This window comes from Strix aluco, chromosome 2 (assembly GCF_031877795.1).
Source record: "Strix aluco isolate bStrAlu1 chromosome 2, bStrAlu1.hap1, whole genome shotgun sequence".
Lineage (NCBI taxonomy): Eukaryota > Metazoa > Chordata > Aves > Strigiformes > Strigidae > Strix > Strix aluco.
The window spans coordinates 133,942,003-133,963,126 of NC_133932.1; the positions used below are offsets into that span (position 1 = coordinate 133,942,003).

General features: G+C 61.1%; 4 protein-coding genes across 4 annotated transcripts; all 4 read left to right on the forward strand.

The window, feature by feature from the left end:
- The first annotated feature begins 996 nt into the window (after positions 1-996).
- Positions 997-3,814, forward strand: LOC141920063 (uncharacterized). The gene is made up of 3 exons (XM_074816747.1): positions 997-1,307; positions 2,889-3,085; positions 3,202-3,814. The coding sequence occupies exons 1-3, from the start codon at positions 1,263-1,265 to the stop codon at positions 3,812-3,814; spliced, it is 855 nt and encodes a 284-aa protein (XP_074672848.1). The 5' UTR covers positions 997-1,262.
- Positions 3,815-4,534: 720 nt separating this feature from the next.
- LOC141920318 (erythroblast NAD(P)(+)--arginine ADP-ribosyltransferase-like) lies at positions 4,535-5,996 on the forward strand. The gene is made up of 3 exons (XM_074817021.1): positions 4,535-5,216; positions 5,637-5,675; positions 5,773-5,996. The coding sequence occupies exons 1-3, from the start codon at positions 4,535-4,537 to the stop codon at positions 5,799-5,801; spliced, it is 750 nt and encodes a 249-aa protein (XP_074673122.1). The 3' UTR covers positions 5,802-5,996.
- A 1,607-nt stretch (positions 5,997-7,603) lies between these two features.
- LOC141919902 (neuronal acetylcholine receptor subunit alpha-10-like) lies at positions 7,604-20,516 on the forward strand. Its single transcript, XM_074816427.1, has 4 exons — positions 7,604-8,709; positions 18,750-18,904; positions 19,201-19,733; positions 19,879-20,516. The coding sequence occupies exons 3-4, from the start codon at positions 19,226-19,228 to the stop codon at positions 20,361-20,363; spliced, it is 993 nt and encodes a 330-aa protein (XP_074672528.1). The 5' UTR covers positions 7,604-8,709; positions 18,750-18,904; positions 19,201-19,225; the 3' UTR covers positions 20,364-20,516.
- LOC141920064 (nuclear pore complex protein Nup98-Nup96-like) lies at positions 9,962-15,887 on the forward strand. The gene is made up of 7 exons (XM_074816748.1): positions 9,962-10,009; positions 10,071-10,213; positions 10,756-10,977; positions 11,877-12,118; positions 12,891-13,045; positions 13,530-13,641; positions 14,583-15,887. The coding sequence occupies exons 1-7, from the start codon at positions 9,962-9,964 to the stop codon at positions 14,780-14,782; spliced, it is 1,122 nt and encodes a 373-aa protein (XP_074672849.1). The 3' UTR covers positions 14,783-15,887.
- Positions 20,517-21,124: the final 608 nt, after the last annotated feature.

Below are 21,124 nucleotides of genomic sequence, written 5' to 3' on the forward strand. Positions count from 1 at the left end.
CGCTCTGTCACTTCCCCCCCCTTCCCCCTTTTTTCTCAACAGGCCAAAGAGGGGAAAGAAAATAAGGCAGGAAAAAACCCCAACACTTGCGGGTAAAACAAAAGCAGTTTTAGTACAAGCAAAGCGAAGCAAAGATCCGCACACGGAAGCAAAAAAGAAAACAGATTTATTCTCTACTTCCCATGAACAGGCAATGTCGGGCCTTCTCAGGAAGCAGGGCTCCCATACACGTAGGGGTTGCCTCGGAGGACCAAAGGTGACACCCCCCCCCCCGCCCCCTTCCTCCTTTCTCCCAGCTTTATACTGAGCAGACGTCAGATGGTCTGGAATATCCCTTTGGTCAGTTGGGGTCAGCTGTCCTGGTTGTGTCCCCACCAAAGATCTTGCCCACCCCGTCCCACCCAGGGGGGGAAATGTCAGAAAGATCCTTGGTGCTGTGTAAGCACCGCTCAGCAGTAGCCACACCACCAGTGTGCTATCAACACCCTGCCAGCGCCCAACATGAAACACAGCACCATGAGGGCTGAGAGAGGGGAAAACCAATTCCGGATCAGCCAGACCCAGTACAGCCCCCAATACTCCCAGTGCTCCCAGTGTCCCCCAGTACTCCCAGTGCCCCCCAGTACCCTCAGTGCCCCCAATTCTCCCAGTGTGCCCCAGTCCTCCCAGTGCCCTCAATACTCTCAGTGCCCCCAGTGTCCTCAGTACTCCAAGTGCCCCCAGTGTCCCAGTACCCCCAGTGCTCCCCCTGGGCAGCCCTTGCAGGGTTCCATGGCCGCTCCGGCTGGGCAGGGTCACGGGTGGGGCCCCACAGGGGGCACTGAGGGGGGGACAAGCGAGGGCCAGCCCCCACCCTGCGCTGGGGGGTCCCCACCTGCCGCCCCCATCATTGCAGTGAGTTCGTTGGGGCTCAGAGCCCCTCACTCCGGCTTGGGGGGGCGGGGGGGGGGAGGGGGAGTGTCATCTCTGTGCAGCTGTGGGAGATTCTATTGTTAAGAGTCAAATTATGTCTTACTGGTAAATGATTAAGAGGCAAGTTGGCATTGGCCTGTCAGCCCTGCACAGCTGTGGGAGAGTCAATACTTAGCCAAATGGACTTTGGTTGGTCAGCTTGGGGAGAGAGGTCAGCTTTTGGGGAGCTCAGCCAGAGAGCTCGGTGAAGGTGGATCTGCGTAGGCCCGCAGAGGCCTGGAGAAGCAGCAAGGCTTGGAGGAGAAGCAGGCCTTGGAAGAGAGATACGAAGCCGTGCTAGTGTGAAGAAGATGGCAGCACCGAGACTGCCTGCGTGGTATGGAACTGTTTGTGGGGTAAGAGTATTGATGACTGTCTAGGTGCTGATTTGCGTATTATGAAGTAAGAGCTTGGATGAGAGCAAAAGTATGTATTATTGTATGAGTATGTATTACTGTAAGAAGAGAGAAAAAGAGATATTAAAGAAAATAAACAGCCCCTGCCCTGCAGAAAGAAAGAAGAACATTGTGACGAGTGAATTATTTTGGCCGCTACAAGTTAATACAATTTACTACAACTTAGTACAATTTAAAGCAACTTATTAAATTTAATACAGGGTGGCAGGCAGAGGGGCTGATCCCCGCTGTGCTGGAGGGGGCTGCAGGGATACCCCAGCCCAGAGCTCACGGCAGGCTGGGGAGGAAGGGGGGGGGGGGGCCCCTGAGCCCAGCACCCACCCCCAGTCCAGGATCCCCCCCCCGAGTCCAGCATCTAGCCCCCCCTAAAATCTGTACCCCCACCCCCAAATCCAGCCCCACAATCCAGCTGCCACCCCCTGGCTCTGGTGGGTGCTCCCCAGCACCAGGATCGGGCCCCACCCAAGTAGCAAGACCCCAGCCCCACTATCGGGACTCCAGCCCCAGTGACAGAACTCCAGGCCCAGTATGGAGACCCCAGGCCCAGTATCAAGACCCATCAGAGCTGCAAAAATGACGTCCTTGGGCACAATCCTGTCCGAGGCCCCTCACAGCAATGAGCACCAACTGCTGGCAGCCATCGGCTAGCAGGCATGCGCTCCCCCCTTTTCTTGAGACTTTGGGCTCACAAATCCAAGCTCTCAGCACTCAACACCCAAACCTCAGTTTGCAGCAGAAAAAGAGCCGCCGTCGCTGTGGCACAAGAGTCAGAGGTCCCTCAGCCGGAGCGGATGCGGTCGTTCCTTTGGCCAGTGCTGATCGGTAAATGGCAAGTATGGAAGCACAGAGGGATCGGCGCGTAACGCCCCGCTACTCGCTACCCCCCCATTGGGACGGGACACAAAGATGGTCCCGTGAAGGTTCCTGCGTGGATCTCGGGCGTTACACGCAGGCAGGCAGAAAGCGCCACGTCCCAACGCGCCGGGGCCTGGCCTCAGCTACGGGGTCTCTCAGCTACGTTGGCCCCGGGGACCCGAGCGGTTTGGCTCTGAGCCTCCAAGCGTGCCGTGCCGCGCCGTGCCGACACAGGGGTCCCTGGTTTCGAGGGGGACACCCCAGCCCCTCCTGAGCCCCTCGCAGGGGGAAGGGCGTGGCAGGGGGGGCTGCCGGGTGTCACAAAGGGGGCTCTGCCCGCCCTGTGATGTCACAAAGGGGGCTCTGCCCGCCCTGTGATGTCACAAAGGGGGCTCCGCCCGCCTGCCCCAGTATAAAAGGCCGCAGCTGCACTGGGCCCACAGTCATGGCGCGTGGCAACGGGCCCACCCTGGCCCAGAGGCTCCCGCTACTGATGCTCAACGTGCTGCTCGTCCTGAGCAATGCCACGTCGACGGCCAAGAGCTTCTGTGTAGGTGACGCTGCACCGCGCTGTGCCGGGGGGTGGGATGCTGTTGGGTGGTGGTGGGAGCTGTGGTGTGGGCCTGAGAGCTGCTCCCATCTCACCCAGCTCTTGGCGTCCTACAGGGGATGAGGAAAAAGGAGAAACGTTGCAGAAGGAGAGCGAAAGCCCAGATGCAGAAGCCAAGTGCTGAGCGGTCGCGGCCCCAAGCACCCTGCAAACAGCCGACACCCCACGGCAGGCCTGAGCAAACTCCTTCCTGGGCGGCTTCTCCACCAACAAAGAGAGGAATGAAGGAGCCTGCACCGACCCTGGAGACATGGTGAGTGCCGGGGGAGACCCCCAGATCCTGCCCCAGCCCCTCAGCCCGTGCCCTGCCCGTCCCGCCGGAGGGGTCGGCGGGGTGCAGCAGGTTCCCTTCCCTCTGCTCCTCTGCAGTGCCATCGCGAAGGCACCAAGCACGGGCGACCTGTGGCAGCGGCTACCCAGGAGGATGTACTCCTCGAGCCCCCCCTTGATGTCCAGCTCCGTTTCCTTGGACAGCTTCTTCTGTGACCTGCCCAGGCAGCGCTTGTATCAGCCGCACTGGATACACTCCTCGACGAGTGGCTCCATTTCATCAGGGGACAGCTGCTTCTGCATCCCGGAGTGTGGGCTTGCTGCCATGGAGGAGCTGGTGGCACAAGAGAGCTCGGGACACACCCAGTACCCCAAGGAGCGCCTCCAGCCCCCCACCTGCATGGAGGTGGAGGCGAAGCTGCTGCGGCCAGGAGCCAAAATGTGGCTCAATGGGCAGAGAGTGGAGCTGCCACGGGGGCTCCTGGACACAGACGAGGCTGTGGATGGGGACAAGATCAGCAGGAACAACGTGGCACCGGACAGAAGTGCCCGGCTCTGGAGGTGTCTCAAGGCCTGCTGGAATGGTGCTTACAGTCCTGCTGCTGCTGCTTCTTCCCCAAGCCCCCGAGGTGACAACGCTGTTCCCAGAGGAGCAACGGGCACCCTGGAGACAGCAGACGGGGGTGTAGGGCTGGGAACCAGACAGGGGTGACACCATCTTAAAACATGAAAAAATTAAAATGATCTTTTCTCCATCCCTGGTGCCGTGGTTCTTCCACCCAGACCTTGACGCACCTTCTCCCCATCCCTTTGCCAAACCTCCCCTTTGGGTCCCTTGCTGACCCCCCCCTCCTCTGCTGGGTCTCCCCCAGGTCCTGGCTCCAAGCTCCCCTGGGCTTTGTCACCTCTGTCTGGCCCCGCGTCCCTAAGCACCACGACGGGGACATTTTCTTGGCCCAGAGCTGCTCCTGCCAGAGCAGGCAGGGACTGTGCCTGCCTGCACCCTGCCTCCTGACCCCCTCCAGAGCCCGGGGGCTGCGGGTGGGGGCCCGGCCCCATGGGGATGCCCCCCGTCAGCACCACCCACGCCACAACCTGCCCCGTCCTCAGCAGTGTGACGGCAGAGGGGTGGGGGGTCAGTGCCAGCTCCGCATCGCAGGTCAGCGGGGCCGGATCTGGCCTCAGGTCCTGCAGGAAAGGGCCGAGCCCCTGGCGGGATCTTGCACCCTGCAATTTATCCCCCGGGGGTTTCCTGCTCGGGGCGGGGGGGGGGGGGGGGGGTGTTGGGTTTGTGGGTGTGGAGGGGTTTTTGGTAGCAGGGGAGGGGCTACAGCGGTGGCTGAAGCTTCTTCAAACTCCCCCGGCTCCAGGTCAGAGCCGGCATCCCCCCGCCTGGCGAGATCTTGACCCCCTCCAGGAGGTGGCACTGGACATGGCCCCCAACTCCTTCGACGACCAGTACCGGAGCTGCGGCCGCATGATGGAGGAGGAGCTGGAGGAGCTCAACCGCAGCGAGTTCGCCCGCAACTGCGTCTATGCTGAGGCCTGGACCCTCGCCGCCGCCAAACGGCGGAACCGGCAGGGCCACGTCCCCCAGCCGCCGGCACTGCGGCCGGAGCACGCTGTCGCCCTCCTGGCGTACACGCTGCAGGAACCCCTGTACCGGGAGTTCAATGCGGCCGTGCGCGAGGCCGGGCGCTCCCGCGAGAAATATCTGGGCGCCTTCTGCTTCAAGACGCTGCATTTCCTCCTGACTGAGGCCCTGTGTGTCCTGCACGACGCCCAGCCCCGCCGCTGCCACCACATCTACCGGGGCGTCCAGGGCATCCACTTCACTGCCCAGCAGCACCAGTCCGTCCGCTTCGGTCGCTTCACCTCCACCTCCCTCCAGAACAAGACCAGCCAGCTCTTTGGCCAGGACACCATCTTCTTGGTGGAGACCTGCTACGGCGCCCGCATCAGCAACTTCTCCTCCTTCCCCGGGGAGGAGGAGGTCCTCATCCCGCCCTTCGAGAGCTTCGAGGTCACCGACGTCGCCCGCAATGGGAACAGAGCCCTCATCCAGCTCCGCTCCCAGGACGCGCGCAGCACCTACAACTGCGAGCTGGTGAAAGGTGACGCCCCCACTGCGGGGTGGGGGGGGATGGGGGGGGTGGCCCCTTCCCACCAGCTCTGCCGGGAAAGGGGGGTCTTGCTCGTGGGGAGGGGGACGGGGGGAGTTTGCCTTCGGGCGTGCGTCCTTGCACGTCTCCCGGCCGCTCTGCCCCGGGGTTTGCAGTGGGGGCAATTGGCAGCGAAGCGTGGCACGGCACGGCACGGCACGGCACTGAATGGCATGGCATGGTGCAACACAGCATGGCGTGATATGACACGGCATGTCAGGGCGTAACGTGGCACGGCACAGCACGGCGTGGCACGGCGCAGCATGGCATGAGGAGGACGGCGCAGGACAGCACAGCATGGCGTGGTACAACACGGCACGGCACAGGGAGGAGCAGCGCGGGGCCCGTGCAGACAGTTGGTTGTTTCGGCAGAGAAGAGATGCCAGAGCCGGGCGTGCGTCTTCAGCGCAGGTGACCCCAGAGACCTGCTGCAGCCGGGGCGGGCAGCCCCCCGCCAGACCCCCCCCACCCCCGGCTGCCCCTGACTCCTCCTCTGTGACACCCCCAGGCAGGAGCGTCCCCAGGGATGCCCCGTGATTCTGGGGGCTCCTCCTGGCAGCCACGGCCCTGGCAGCAGCCGGTCACCCATGAGCCACGAGGCCACCGAGCCACAGTGAGGAAACAGGGTCGCGACCGGGACCCACCGGCTTGACGGCGACAGCAGCGGGATGGGGGGGCTGGGGACACGGGGACGGTGTGTCCCCACGGGGACCCGCGGAGCCCGGATGAGGCCTTCAGCAGAATGGGGAATGGGGCTTGGTGCCGATGGGGACGCAGGGGGCGGACACGCAGTGGCAGGGCTGATTTTGGGGGTGTCCCTGCCCAGCTTTTCGCTGGTCCCCAAAGGAATAAAGACTTATTGTGGGTGCGGGGTGTCCCGGGGGGTTCCTGCGGCTGCCTGGGCTGGGGGCAGCGCGTGGGGGGGGCTGTACCTGGGGTCTACTCCAGCCCCCCCCCATCCAGAGCATCCCGCAGAGCGATGCCGGCGCCCCGGATCCTGCTCGAGGGGTCCCCATGGAGGGGGTGAAACTGCTCCTGGGGTTTGTCCCGTGGCAGAAACAGGGGGGGGGCACCCCCGAGCCCGGTGCTTTTTGGGGACAGTTTCCCGGGGCTGGTGGCAGCAGCATGCCCAGACCGCATCAGCAGGGGGGGTCACGCTGTGGCACCCCCCGTTTCGTGGCCAGCCCCAGGGGTGCGCGGGGCGGGGGGGGGGGTGTTGGCAGAGCTGTGCAGGGGCGGGGGGCACAGGAGGTGGGCAAAGCCCCCCCCTGGGGCTGGGGGGAGCCCTGGGTGATAGGCAGGACCCCAGCCCCCCAACTGCAGGGGACAGAGAGAAAGCCCCGGGGGCTCGATGACGGGGGTGGAGCCAGGAGCCCAAGAGGGGGGCTGCAGGCCCCCCAGGCCAGGCCCTGTCCCCTCTCCCCCCCCTTCCCGTGGCAGAGCCCCCCCTATAAGCAGCCCGGGGCGGGGGGGGGTGGGGGCCAGCTACACAGGAGGGAGAAAGAACCCACCGAAATCGGGCTGCAAAACCGGGGGAACCCCTGGGCCCCGGGGCAGGAGCCAGCGCGGGCACGGCCCTGGCACGGGGGGGCCACCGGAGGACCCCCCCCCCCCCGCCAGGCCTGGCAGCTCCAGCGGGGCCGGCACCGGCCCAACACGTCGCCTGGAAAAAAGCCCCTAAAATCCCGGCAAAATTCCGGTGGTGCAGCCACGCCGGGTCTCCCCCCGCCCCAACCCCTCCCTGGGTGACGCAGCCCCCACAGCCGAGCCCCCCCCTCCCCGTCGCCGCTTCCCCAACCCCCCGCGCACCGGGACCGGGGTGGGGACGGGGGGTGACGGTGCCTCGTGTGCCCTCACTGCGCCCCCCGCCACCCCGCACCAAAGCCCGGCGCTCTCGGGGGACACGGCGCGTCGAGGGCCAGACCCCTCCATCCCGCCCCGGCGCCATCCGCACCCCAGGCAGCGCCCAGAGGGGCCGGGCCCGGGGCTTCCCCGCTCCCTCGGGCCCCTCACGGGGGGTGCAGCGGAGCCGCTCCCTGGCTGGGCAGGGCAGCAGACGCCGGGGGGGACACGGAGAGGGCGGGGCGGGACCGGCATCCCCGGGAGCAGCGGCTGCAGCTCGGGGCGCCACGGGGCTTCGTTTTGGGCAGACGGGAGCCCCGCCCCCGAGCTGCACCGGGCCCCGCGGGAAAGGCTCTGCCCACCCGCCCCCCGCTGCGGAGCCGCCCTGGGCTCGGCCGGGAGAGAGGGGACGGGCCTCGGGCTGGGCGGGAGCGCGGCTGGAGGGCCGGGCTCGGATTGGCCAGGGCAGCTGTCCATCGCGTGGGACGGCCCGGGGGTGGGCGGGGGCTGCGCACCGGTCGCCGCGGTCGAGGAAGCGCCTGTGCGCGCCCCGGTCGGGTGGCGCTTGTGAGTGCTGCGTTGGGACCGGCACGGAGCTGCTTTTCCGCTCCGCCGACGGATCGCGCCGTTTTGTCCCTCCTGTGTGTTACCGGGGGCGGGAGGTGAGCGACCGGCTGCGTGGGGACTGGCCAGCGGCCGGGTTCAAACCCCGCCAGGCCTTTGGGCTGAGAAGGGGACAGATCGGGGCCTCCCGGCGATCCCTTGGCCCCTGAAGGTTTGATCACCGCGGTTGCCGTGCGGAGTGCCCGTGCTGCGGCTCCCCCCGTGCGAGCTGGGGGAAGATTCCGGTGTTGCTGTTCGGTGGGAGGCGGATCGATGGCGATGCAGGCGTCGGCCCGGGGGCTGTTTACGGCTGCGTTGAAGAATTCCGGGCATTTCGAATATCCCTGGACTGTTGGCGTTACCTGTTGCCGTCTTACTGCTGGGAGCCAGCCCGTGGCTCAGGCTTGGTTGGGGGTGAAGCAGCTATTGGAGAGAATCCCCCGGAGATCGGCCCCAGGGCTGGAGAATTCCGAGTGGCTGGGGGCGTGGGGTCGCCCGGGCAAGTGCCTGGAACCGTGGGCACCTGCGGTGCATTGGAACTTCGCTCCCTTATTCCTCCCTTATTGGAGCTTTGGGGTTTGTTTGGAGAAAGTGTAATTGCAGAGGGGCCCAGGTCACTGCAACATGCTGGAGCCTCGCCCACACCTAGTGGGTGCTGCTAAGGCCTGTCCAGTGCCCTCCGAGGAGGGAGAAGGGCTCTGGGGCTGGGAACAACCGCCCAGACACCGCGGCCCCTCCCAAGTCCTCAACAGAAGCTGCAGCCGCTCCAAGGCTGAGGGCAGGCGCTGCCCCTGAAGCAGGGGCCCAGCCCACGCTGGTGTCGGGTGCTCCCAGACAGAAGAAGAAACACCCAGAAAATCCCCTGGCAGTGTACGGGGTGAGGAAGAAGCAGGGCCAACGCCAGAAGAGGAGGAGGAGGCGGCAGAGCCAGGGACAGTCACCCCATCGTTACCCCTGAGTGACCTGCCAGAGAGGCGGAAGGATTTCAGCATTCCCCCAGGTGAGCACCTCGTTCCCCAGATGCTCCAGTGCTGGGATCGCAGGGCCAGGAGTGTGGAATGAGAGGGGAGGGAGGCCAGGCAGCTGGGAGCCCTGTCTAGGGAAGGGGCATCGACAAGGCAATTGGGAAAAGGACACAAAATCTCAGTCTCCAGAGGCGTCTCCTGTCAAGGGTGAGGGAGAGGCATCCCTTGAAGGGAGATGTTAGATGTCATCCTGATGCCTGTGAGCTGCTGGCTGCCAGCAGTTGGTGCACGTTGCTGTGAGGGGCCTTGGACAGGATTGTGCCCAAGGACATCATTTTTGTAACTCTGACATGTCCATCCCGGGGAGGGCAGAGAAACCAGCAGACACCTGTGGCAGTCAAAGATAAGAAAGCTGAGAAACTTCACAGACAGAGCAATGAGCCAAGACGAGGCCTTATATGAAAAACTCAGAGTTCATGGAAAGCGGGGAGGTCCCGACAGATTGGAAATAGGCCAATGTGACGCCCATCTATAAGAAGGGTCGGAAGGATGATCCAGGAAATTACAGGCCTGTCAGCTTGACTTCGGTGCCCGGGAAGCTGATGGAGCAGCTCATCCTGAGTACCATCACACAACACGTTCAGGACAACCAGGGGATCAGGCCCAGTCAGCACGGGTAGTGTGTCAGCAATAACGTGTTCGTCACTTCGAAATACCAAGCTTTAGTTTTGTCATGACTTGACCTGAAGATAATTCTGTTAGGGTAGAACGTGGGGGTGGCCTCACTGCAGCCCGATGATGTGGAGGAAAAGCAGCTCCGGCTCGTTTCCAGAACTCTCCGTAGGAGGGCTGAGAAGGAAACCAGCAGGATGCGGAATGCTCTTCCAAACCCAGATCTGTGAAAATCCCAAGAGGATTTTGGTGACCCCCGAGTGGTTAGGTGGTGTGAAAGACAATAGTTCTGCAGTTCAGCGCCCTGGAAAACGGTTCTTGTCGACTCGGTGCATTCCGTGCCGCTCGCTTGGGCTGTCCAGGCTCTGCTTAGCCCCAGAGGGAGCGAGAGCTTGCAGGGCTGCGCTGTGCTTCCATCTCTCGGCTCACGTATGGTTTTCCAGCTGTAAAATCATTCAGGAAACACGTTGTGTGTATGGGAGAGCTGACTATACCTCCACATGGCAGCTTTCAAGAGCTCAGTGGGGGATGAAACGAAGCCTGCTGAAGCATTCTGGGTTTAGTTTTTTTCTTTTTAGGGTTCATGTTAGTAAGTTTTAACTGCAGTGCAGTAGGATGCACCACTTTGGAGCAGAAAGCGTGCTGCTGAGCCTGCCGAGCTGGGTGGGATTCAGATCTGTCCAGAGCACTGGCTTTAAACTTGCTCTTCAAATTATTTCTTTAGAACACACCGGAGTGTGAAAAATACGCCTGCTGTCCTCTGCCTCCTTACCTAGAAGATTCTGGTTGTGTAACTGAAGACGACGATAACGCAGGAAGACCTTTGAGAGACGTCTGTTTCCATTTGTTAAAACTCTACAGTGACAGGTAAATGGGTAAATAGTTCGAAAACGACTTAGAAAAGCCCTGATCAGTCAGTGACTTGTTGAATTCACAATCCAGGGGCATGAAATCAGCTTCAGTGTTTACCAAACCACTTGCAGTAGCCAAAAATCTGCCTTGTGTGGACACCCGTGGTGATGCTGTCACTGCTGGCGATGGTACAGATGATGAAACTTACGCTTTGGAGCGTGTTTGTGGTTTTATTTCCTTACGTGTTTTCTGTGTCTGAAGAGCGCCGTAATCTTGCTTCACCGTAGTTGCCTTTGAGGCACTGAGGAATCTGCAAGAAGAACACATACAAAAGAAAAGATTGTGACAGTCTGGCTGCAGACCTAAGAGCAAAAGGATTTTAGCAGTTACTCCTATCTTTTTAAAACAACCAAGCAAACAAAAAAAACCAAAACCCCACATAAATCACATACATGGAATAACTGGAGGTGGGTGAAGGGCAAGAGCTAAGCAGCACCGATTTCTGATTTTATGTGGACACAATTAGCTCTTTCTGTTACAAATCTCTTTCCCTACAGGCACTATGATCTTGACCAGCTGCTCGATCTCAGGAGCGTAACGTCTGACCCTCTGGACTATCGCCTCAGCTGGCACCTGTGGGAGGTGCTCAGGGCCCTGAATTACACCCATCTCTTCAAGCAGAGTCAGGGTGTGCTCAACGCCAGCTACGCCGCCCAGCTGGAGAGCGAAGGCCTTTGGGAATGGGTTGTCTTTATACTGCTGCATGAGCCTCACACGCAGTGAGTAAAAGATTGTATTTTCCTTGAAAATAATGCGATTGCTGCTTTATGGACCTGCTGCGTAGACCGTAACTGTCACGGCTTCTCTCACCTTGAATTGGAACTGCGTGGCTGGAGAACTTCATGCCACGAGTGCTAGGATTACAAAGGGGCATGAATAATTCTGCTTAGTTAAATGTCTTGGTAGATGTTAAATCGGGTTGTATTGTAATGACTGTAACTCCTGAACTGTGCCACAGAAGCAGATCTCCTCGTCATTTTGATACCCGGTGGCCGCGTGGCTCGTCTCCGGCTCAGTGAGCTCGCCACATTCAGGAACGTGTCCTGAAAACATCATTAAAGCAAAATATCGTCAGTGTTCCCACTGGAGCTGAACAGACGGAAGTGTGTTTGAGAGGAAAGCTTGGGAATCGCCAAAACGCGCATTCGGCTTCTGTTGTGAAATACAGACTTCACAAAGAGTTGTTTTAAACTTGTGAATTGTACATCTTCTGTGCAGAGGTGTCTCCTGCTGTTAATGTTGACAGCCACCATTAACACATGGAAATAGAATTTTTTCCAACTGATAACTTCAAGTAGAGCCTGTATATTGCTTCTAGGGGCCTGGCTTATACTTAGATGTTTTTAAGCTTAGAATATTTAAGATCTTACAAAACACTGGTGATGGCTTTTCTTAGTGGTTAACCTGTACTGAAGAAATTCAGCTGATTTTAGAGCTTTCCTTAACGTCCTACAGTAGGGCTGTTGGCGGCATGGCGAGGCTGGCGCTTGCTACGCCCGTGCCTCCCCCGTGGCCAAAAAATACAGTGCAGCCCTCGGCTGCTGGTATCGAAGTGTCTTCTGATGGAGGGATGTGAAGGATTGCTTGCTGGGGTAACGCCTCGTCCTCTCTTCCCCAGCACACAGGAGAAAGCAGTGCGGGAGCTCCTAAACCGGCACTGCGCGCTCGCCGAGACCCCCGAGTCCTGGGCCAAGGAGACGTTCCTGACGCAAAGGCTCTGCGTCCCCCCGGAGTGGATTCATGAAGCAAAGGCGGTTCGAGCGAGGATGGAGGGTGACAAGCATAAAGAAGCCCTCTTCTTGTTCAAGGCTGGGCACTGGAACCAGTGTCACAAGCTGGTTGTCAGGCACTTAGCCTCAGGTGAGTCTGCTCTCCTGATTTGTTTTATTCTCCTCCAAACGGCGCGCGCAGCCGCAGCCAGAGCAGGTGTTGCTGGGGGTTTGGTGACAGGAAGGGGTAGGGCTGCGCTGCTGGCAAGGGGGTTAGAGTGGCTGGCTGTTCCACAACAGCTCTTGCTTGATGCCTGGTGTGATAACTCCCTGAAAGGAGGGTGCAGAGAGGGGGGATGAGTCTCTTGAGCCAAGGAACAAGCACCAGGACAAGAGGGAATGGCCTCAAGCTGCGCCAGGGCAGGGTCAGACTGGCTCTTAGGAAGGATTTCTTTGCAGAAGGGGTTGTTGGGCGTTGGAATGGGCTGCCCAGGGCAGGGGGGGAGTCCCCATCCCTGGAGGGGTTGAAGAGTTGGGCTGACCCAGCGCTGAGGGATCTGGTGGAGTTGGGAACGCTCAGGGTGAGGTTCTTGGTTGGACTGGAGGAGCTTCAAGGCCTTTTCCAACCCCGATGATTCTGGGATTCTGTGATGTTCTTCACTGCAGCCGCGTGAGAAGGGCTCAGCCTCTGCACATCCCCCTTCCTGGGCCAGAGGTGCCTCAGGGAGTGAGGGCAGCGGTGGCGTTCCCGCAGCCCCCATCCTGTGGGTGCCCCTGCTCCAGGGAATGGGGGTGCCCTTACACTGGTGGGGTCAGGGAGTTACAAAACTACCCGAGAGTGTAGTCCCTCGGTTGCTTTTTCTTTAACAATGGCTTGTAAGAAAGTTTTTCTGCTCTGTTACTGACGTGCTTGTTCTCTCTAGATGCTATTATTAATGAAAACTACAAGTACCTGAAAGGATCCCTGGAAGATCTTGCTCTTCCAGAGCGTAGTGCACTCATCCAGGACTGGGAGGTGGCAGGGCTGGTCTACCTGGATTACATCCGTGTTATTGAGGTGCTCGATAGGATTCAGCAGGTAACACACTAAAACAGTTGTGGGTTGTTTTTTTTCCCCTACAGTTTGGAAGCTCACAGGGAGTCTCGCTTTTGGAACAACGTTTTACTCGCTGCTCAGTGCCAACGTTAGCGTTTCCCTTTGGCAGATGCTAGCAAACAGAATATGGTGCATCTCTGAAAAGACAGAGGTTTGGTAGATGCTGTCCAAATCAGGTGTGGGCTCTGTCCTGCAGACGGGCTCTCTGGAGCATGACGGGTTAGTGAAGGAGAAGAAACACGATCAGTGGTTAACTAGCTAGTTAGCGGGGAGTCTGCCTGTCAGTCCCCTCTAGTTGAGTTCCAGAATTCCCATTTCCCCCACTCCAGGTGGTAACTTTAAGCAGGTTTTAGTGTAGACCACCTTCTCTTGGATGGATTTGGTTTAGAGCACGCTCGGCCGTCCGCCGGCGGTTCTGCTGAACCTTTGGGTTACGCGGAGGCTGATTTTTCTTCTTTGCTTCCAGCTGGATTGTTCCACCTACGAGCTGGAGCGGTTACATACCAAAGTGACGTCGCTGTGCAACAGGATAGAGCAGATCCAGTGCCGCAGCGCCAAGGACCGCCTGGCTCAGTCGGGTACGGTGACACGGGGACACTGATAGCCAGCAGCCCCCTGGGGACGCTGGTTTTACAGCCTCACCCCGCCCCTGCGGGCTGTCGGTGTGGCTGTTCCTCAGCCTGTGGGATGGGGAGGCTGTGGGTGGGGAGGTGAGCCGGGGGCTGCTCCAGTACTTACCCTGCCTGCAGCTCTGCCAGGCAAGCTCCTGTCCTTGCTCCCGAGGAATTTCCCCTTGAATCGCTGATAAATTCACTCCAATTTCTGTGAAAAACGAAAAAAAATCCTGCCACGCTCACTCCTGTGCTTGCTCCCAAGAAATTTCCCTTTGAATTGCTCCTAAATTCACCCCAAATTCTGTGAAAAGTGAAAAAGAATCCTGCCAGGCGAGCTGCCATCCTTGCTCCTGCGCTTGCTCCTGTGGAATTTCCCCTTGAATTGCTGCTAAATTCACCCCACATTCTGCAGTAAACAAAAAAAAAATTCTGCCAGGTGAGCTCCTGTGCTGGCTCCGGTGGAATTTCCCCTTGAATCGCTGCTAAATGCACCCCAAATACTGCAAAAAAATAAATCCTGCCACGCTCGCTCCTGCGCTTGCTCCCAAGAAACTTCCCCTTGAATTGCTGATAAATTCACCCCAAATTTTCTGAAAAATTAAAAAGAATTTTGCTAGGTGAGCTCCTGTCCTCGCTCTTGCGGAATTTCCCCTTGAATCGCTGCTAAATTCACCCCAAATTCTGCAAAAAAAAAATCCTGCCACACTCACTCCTGCAGAATTTCCTCTTGAATTGCTGCCAAATTCACCCCAAATTCTGTGATAAATGAAAAAAAGTCCTGCCACGCTCACTCCTGTGCTCGACTTTCCCCTTGAATCACTGCTGAATTCACCCCCGATCCTGCCGTACCCGAAACCGAGCTGTGCCGCCGCCGACGCTCCCTTTTCTCCCTTCTCTCCCCGCAGACATGGCCAAGCGCGTGGCCAACCTGCTGCGCGTGGTGCTGAGCCTGCAGCCCCTGGCCGAGGCCACCCCGGACGCCCAGCGCGTGCCCCTGCGCCTGCTGGCCCCCCACATCGGGCGCTTGCCCATGCCCGAGGACTACGCCTTGGAGGAGCTGCACGGCCTCACCCAGTCCTACCTGCGCGAGCTGACCACGCACTGAGCGCCCATCCTTCCACCCATCCTTCCACCCAGGGAGAGGTTTTGGTTTTTTTTCACCCTTCCTTAACCCTTTCCCTTGTCTGGAGGACGAACCACCTCTCTGGCCGCACAGGTTTTTCTGTTGAAGTTTTTTAAAAAAAAAAAAAATTTATTCCGTGGGCTGACGCAGGATTTTTTTTTTTTTTTTGGTGTAACCTGGGGGAGCGGTGAGACACGTTGGACCTTCCTGCCTGGCACCGTGCCCCACCCAGCGCTTTCTAGAACCGAGAAAGCCCGTCCTGCCCATCCTGCCTGCCCAGAGCTGCTACCTGGGGAGGGGGCAGGTCCTTCCCCTCCCGCGGTGGCGGCGCCGAGGACATTTCAATGAATTCTGGGATGGTTCCATGGGCAGATCCCCCCTCGCCGCGCACCCCACCTGACCACGGGTGGGCTTTGATCAGGGCTTTGTGGTGAAAATGTGCTGGGGGGGGCGTGGGGAGGGAGGGAAAAAAACCCCTTTCGGAAGCGTCTTTTCATCTTGGTAAGTGGGGAGCCCGCTGCGGCGTTTTGCTTCTCTGTCTCCTGAAGCGAAGCTCCTCGGGGGGGGTGACACCCTCCCCGCTGGCCCTGCTGCGCTCTGGGGCTCCGGGTTTCTGCTGGGAGGGGGCAAATTCTGCGCTGAAAGTGGGGGAAAAAAAAAAACACCAAAAGTGATCACACACACCCCCAACTCCGTTGACATCAAGCGCAGCCGCCGTCCCCCCCAGGACCATCCTGCCCGTGACCCCCCAGCCGCCTCCCTGTGCTCCGCTGTGTCCAGCCTCTACTCTTGCTCTGCTTAGAAACCGACTATTTTTGGAAGAAGGAGAAGAAGAAAAAAAAAAAGACACAAAACCAAACCTGTCTGTCGGTCTGCTCTGATTTCAGGGTTACTGCAGCGGCCCCTCCTGCCACGGCTCGCAGTAGCCAGCGGCTTCCAGCCCGCCTGGTGCTGCTTTGCGTTGGCTCACCGAAAGTCTTGATGCATGAGGGTTATGTAAAGGTTTTTATTAAAAAAAAAAAAATAAATAAATGATCTAGATTATTTTCCTGTCTTTTTGAAAACAATAAATAAAATGTTTATAGTATTCTCACTGTTTCCTTTGCTTTTTAAGCAGGATTTCTGGTTGGGAGCCCCGTGGCTGCGTCTCGTGGCTCTTACTGGTTAGACTGGGCTCAAGCAGACTTAAGGGATGGTCTGAGCCAGGAAGACCCTTCGGGAAGGCTGCGGCACCCAGGGAAGCTTCCTTTGGAGCTGTGGAAGAAAGTGGGAACAGCAGGAAGAAAAGCGGAGAAGGAGGGGGGGAGCTTGTGGGGAGCCCCAGCCTGGTGCTGGGCACCTCCTGTGGTGTGAGGGAGAGGAGGGGGTGGAGGCCGGGGGGGGTGCTGAGGGGGGATGGTCGTGGCTTGGAACAGGGATTTCTGGAAAGGGGAGGGATGAGCTGGGGTCCAGCTTCATGGCAAAGGGTGAGAAGCACTTTTCTGTGCAACACAGAACGGCTTCAGGCTGAAAACTGGGGCGGGGGGGGGGGGGGGTGTGTGTGTCCAGAAATGGGTTAAATAAACCACAGATGATTATCCTCGGCTGGGCACAAATCCACACCCCAAGGTGGGGCGACAGCGGGTGCCCGGCCCTCGCTTCTGGAGAGGGGGCTGGGGGGGTCCTGCCCCCCAGTGAGGGCCACAAACCAGCAGCAGTGGGTGGCCCCGGGCGCGCGGCGGCGGTGCGGGGAGCCAGGGCAGCCCGGCTGCGCCTCTTCCATTACCCTAATTGCGTCTCTGCAAACCCAGCTGCTGCCCTGGGCCGAGGCCGGGACACGGGGCTGGGGATCAATAATTCACCGCCTGGAAACAAAACCTCCAGCCTTAAAACCTATCAGCGCCCTGCTTGGCATCTGCTGCCGGGGATCGGTGTGGGAAAGGTGCCAGGGAGGGGCCGGGGGGGAGCGGGAGTCAGTGGCCTCCCCCACGGCCAGAGCTGGGGAGACGCTTCTGCACCCCTGCGGCAGGGACCTCTGCCACTTGCTGCTTCGTCTCCTGGGTCATGTCCCTTAACCTCCCAGCATTTGTCCACAATGGGAATAATCTTCCCTTTCCTTGCTCTTTAACTGAGACCGGACACCGGGATGTCCGGCACCACGGTCCCTCCGCCCTGGGCCCCACAGCATCCGCCCTCAGCTCTTCCCACCACCCCCTGCCAAGGCCTCAGTAGGCTTCAGCGCCCCCCACGTCTCCCTGATTTCCACCCTGAGGTTTCCTTTTCCAGCTTGCTCTGAGCCAGGATCGTGGGGAGCAACCCCCAAACCCTGCAGCCCCCCAAGCCCTGAGGCACCTGGAGACGGTGGTTTCCAGAGCACGAAGCCGCTGGCGGCTCCAGGCAGGCAGAAGCTCCAACAACGCGGCGAGGAGCGACCTCGTCCCTGCCTGCTCCAGCCCACGGCACGGTCCTTGTCACCACCCAAACCCCGTCCCCGCCCCCTGCCAGGTCCCAGCTGGAGACCCTCCATCCTCCCCCCCACCACCACCTCCACCACCACAGGGCTCGCTGCACCGAGACCGTCGGTCCCTGGGGGGGGCCCTGTCCCCCCCCGCCGTGTCCCAGCCCTGACGTCACCCTGGCGCTCGCAGGCAGCACGGCCCCCCCCCCCCGTGTCCCCCGAGATCTGCACGGGGCGGGAGCGCGGCGGGATGAAGCCCGGAGCTGGCCCTCTGCTCACCCTCTGCCTCGCCGGCTGCCTCCTGGCCCCGGGTAAGCGGCGGAGGGGGCGGCGAGGGGTGCTGACCGCCCCCCCCCACCCTGGGCCCGGGGAGAGGGTCCCCCGAGCCCTGCGAGCAGCGGCAGCCCCGCACATCGGGCAGCCCTGAGTGGGGGACGGGGTCGGAGGGGTTGGGGAGCTCGGGCTGGTGGCGAGGAGGGACGGCGGTCCCCGCATGCTCCCCTAACCCCGCTCAGCTGGTTCCTGGGGGTCCCTAGGGAGGGGTCTGGCTGCACCCTCAGCTGCAGCCCCTCCAGCCCCGCTCTGGGTCCCTGCAGGCTGCCAGGGGGCTCAGGGCAGATTCGCCTACAAGCTGCTCCACGACCTCTTTGCCAACTACTCCAGCGCCTTGCGGCCCGTGGAGGATACAGAGCGGGCGCTCAACGTCACCCTCCAGGTCACCCTCTCCCAGATCATCGACATGGTGAGTGGCACTGGCACTGGCGGCCCAGCTCGGCCAAACCGGGACCCTCCCCGTCACACTCCTGGCCATGGCTTAGCGGGGCTCTGCTCTCCCCCAGCGGGTCCTGCTCATCCCTCGAAACTAGCCAGGACCCCTCAAAACCAGCCCAGCTCCCCCCAGGTCAGCTCAGACCACTTGAAGACAGCTCAGGCCCCCCCAAAACCAGCAGAGCCCCCCCACAGCATGGGCTTGCATGAGGGAACTGGGGGGTTTAGTCTGGAGAAGAGGAGGCTGAGGGGAGACCTCATGGTCCTCTACAGCTCCCTGAAAGGAGGGTGCAGAGAGGGGGGATGAGTCTCTTGAGCCAAGGAACCAGCGCCAGGACAAGAGGGAATGGCCTCAAGCTGCGCCAGGGCAGGGTCAGACTGGCTCTTAGGAAGGATTTCTTTGCAGAAGGGGTTGTTGGGCGTTGGAATGGGCTGCCCAGGGCAGGGGGGGAGTCCCCATCCCTGGAGGGGTTGAAGAGTCGGGCTGACCCAGCGCTGAGGGATCTGGTGGAGTTGGGAACGCTCAGGGTGAGGTTCATGGTTGGACTGGAGGAGCTTCAAGGGCTTTTCCAGCCTTGGTGATTCTGGGATTCTGTGACTCAGATCTCTCCACCCCCACCCCAAAAGCAGCACCCTCGAAGGCAGCTCAGCCCCTCCAGAACCCTCACAGAGTGCTGGGGACTGACGGGGGGGTGTGGGTGGCACCAGGGTCTGTCCCCTGCACCCACCCGCTGCCCTCGGCAGGACGAGAGGAACCAGGTCCTCACCACCTACCTGTGGGTCCGCCAGGCCTGGCTGGACGCCCACCTCGCCTGGGACAAGGACACCTACGGCGGCATCGACAGCATCCGCATCCCCAGCAGCTACGTCTGGCGGCCGGACATCATCCTCTACAACAAGTGGGTTGTGCTGGACGCCCCCCCCCCGCCCCCAATGGCTCCTGGAGCTGGAAGGGCTCAGGCTGGGACTGGGGAGGGGCTGCATGGGAGGTATTTCCAACCTTGGGGCTGCACGGGGGGGGGTCCCGGTGTGGGTGATGAGGGCGGGGGGGGGCCAGCACCACCGAGCCCACACTTTGGGGGGCAGGGTGATGCAGGGAGGGGACACGGCGTTGGGGGCAGGCGCTTGGCCCTGCAAAGCCCTGGCCCACGTGGGGCTCAGAGCCATCCCGGCCCTACGGCCGTCCCTCCCCCAGCGCTGACGACCGCTTCGGTGGCTCAATGGAGACCAACGTGGTGCTGCGCTCCGACGGGCTCATCATGTGGGACTCGCCTGCCATCACCAAGAGCTCCTGCAAGGTGGACGTCTCCTACTTCCCCTTCGACGGGCAGCGCTGCCGCCTCACCTTCGGCTCCTGGACCTACAACGGGAACCAGATTGACCTCCACAACCGCCTGGACACCGCGGACCTGACGGATTTCGTGGAGAACGTGGAGTGGGAGGTGCTGGGCATGCCAGCCACGAGGAACGTCATCACCTACGGCTGCTGCTCCGAGCCCTACCCCGATGTCACCTACACCCTGCTCCTCCGCCGCCGCGCCTCCTTCTACATCTTCAACCTGCTCCTGCCCTGCATCATGGTCTCCTTCCTGGCGCCGCTCGGCTTCTACCTGCCAGCCGACTCGGGGGAGAAGGTCTCACTGGGGGTGACGGTGTTGCTGGCCCTCACCGTCTTCCAGCTGTTGGTGGCAGAGAGCATGCCGCCCTCGGAGAGCGTCCCGCTCATCGGTGAGCCTCGACAGCACCCAGAACCCTCCCATGGGACCCACGGGGGGGTGGATGGGCAGCACCCATGCGAGGGTGGCTGCGGCGTGGGGAGGGGAGGGTGGGGGTCTCTACCCCTTCGCAGCATCACTGTCCGTTGCCCACGCAGGGAAGTACTACATCGCCACCATGACCATGATCACGGCCTCAACCACGTTGACAATCTTCATCCTGAACGTCCACCACTGCGGCCCGGGGGCCCGGCCCGTGCCCCCCTGGGCCAGGCGGCTCATCCTGCACCACATGGCCCGGCTCTGCTGTGTCTACGAGGTGGGCGAGAGCTGCAAGAGCCCCCGGCGGGCTCTGGGCGAGCAGGCAGACGGAGGGGATGCTGCGGGGCTGCGGGAGAGCCCTGGCGAGGGGGAAGTGGGTGCTGAGGCCAGAGGTTGTCCCCGGGACCGCTGCCTGTGCCACCACGATGGGCTGCTGAGGAACGTTGGCTACATCGCCGGCTGCTTCCGACGCCACCGAGCCGCCCAGCGCCGGACCGGCGAGTGGAAGAAGGTGGCCAAGGTGATGGACCGCTTCTTCATGTGGGTCTTCTTCCTCATGGTCTTCCTCATGAGCGTGCTGGTCCTGGGCCAAGCTGCCTGACGGCCCCCTGGACGCATCGCCCTGATGCACCCACTGCCCACAACCCCCCCGCCCGCTCTGGGGACGATGGTGGCCATGGGTGTCCCATGAGAGTGGCTCGTCCCTGGCCCCCCCATAGCTGCAGGATGGGAGCTCCACCAGCACCAGGCAAGAGGAACCTGACAGCGGGACGACCGCCACCCCAGCCAGGGCCACATCATCCCATTCCACGTCCCACCCAAGAAACCCATCAAAAACCAAATAAACCCTGGACTGTGTCCTCCCTCTCCTGCCGGGGGGCTGGGGCGGTTGCGGGGTGTCACTGCCCTGAGGGCTGGCGGGATCCTTCCGTCCATGGGGCTGTGCCCGGCCCTTGTGGCGCCATCTGGAGCTCTGCAGCGGGGGGGGGGGGGGGGGGAGTGGGCAGAGCATTTCCCGCGAGGATTGGTGTAGCTCAGGGGGTGTTTCCCATCCCCCAAAACAAAGCCCTGTGGTGCCCCGAGTTCTAGCTGCTGCTCCCGGGGGTGCCGGCCCCTCTCTGGCCGCGCTCCGTGTCCCCCCAGCATCTGCTGCCCTACCCAGCCAGAGAGAAGCTCCGCTGCATGGTACCGGGGGCATATAGCTGGTGAGGGCATACCAGGGGGTCGGCCCCTGACCCGCAGCCCCCAGGTTCTGGAGGGGGTCAGGAGGCAGGAGGCAGGCAGGCACAGTCCCTGCCTGCTCTGGCAGGAGCAGCTCTGGGCCAAGCAAACGTCCCCGTCGTGGTGCTTATGGACGCGGGG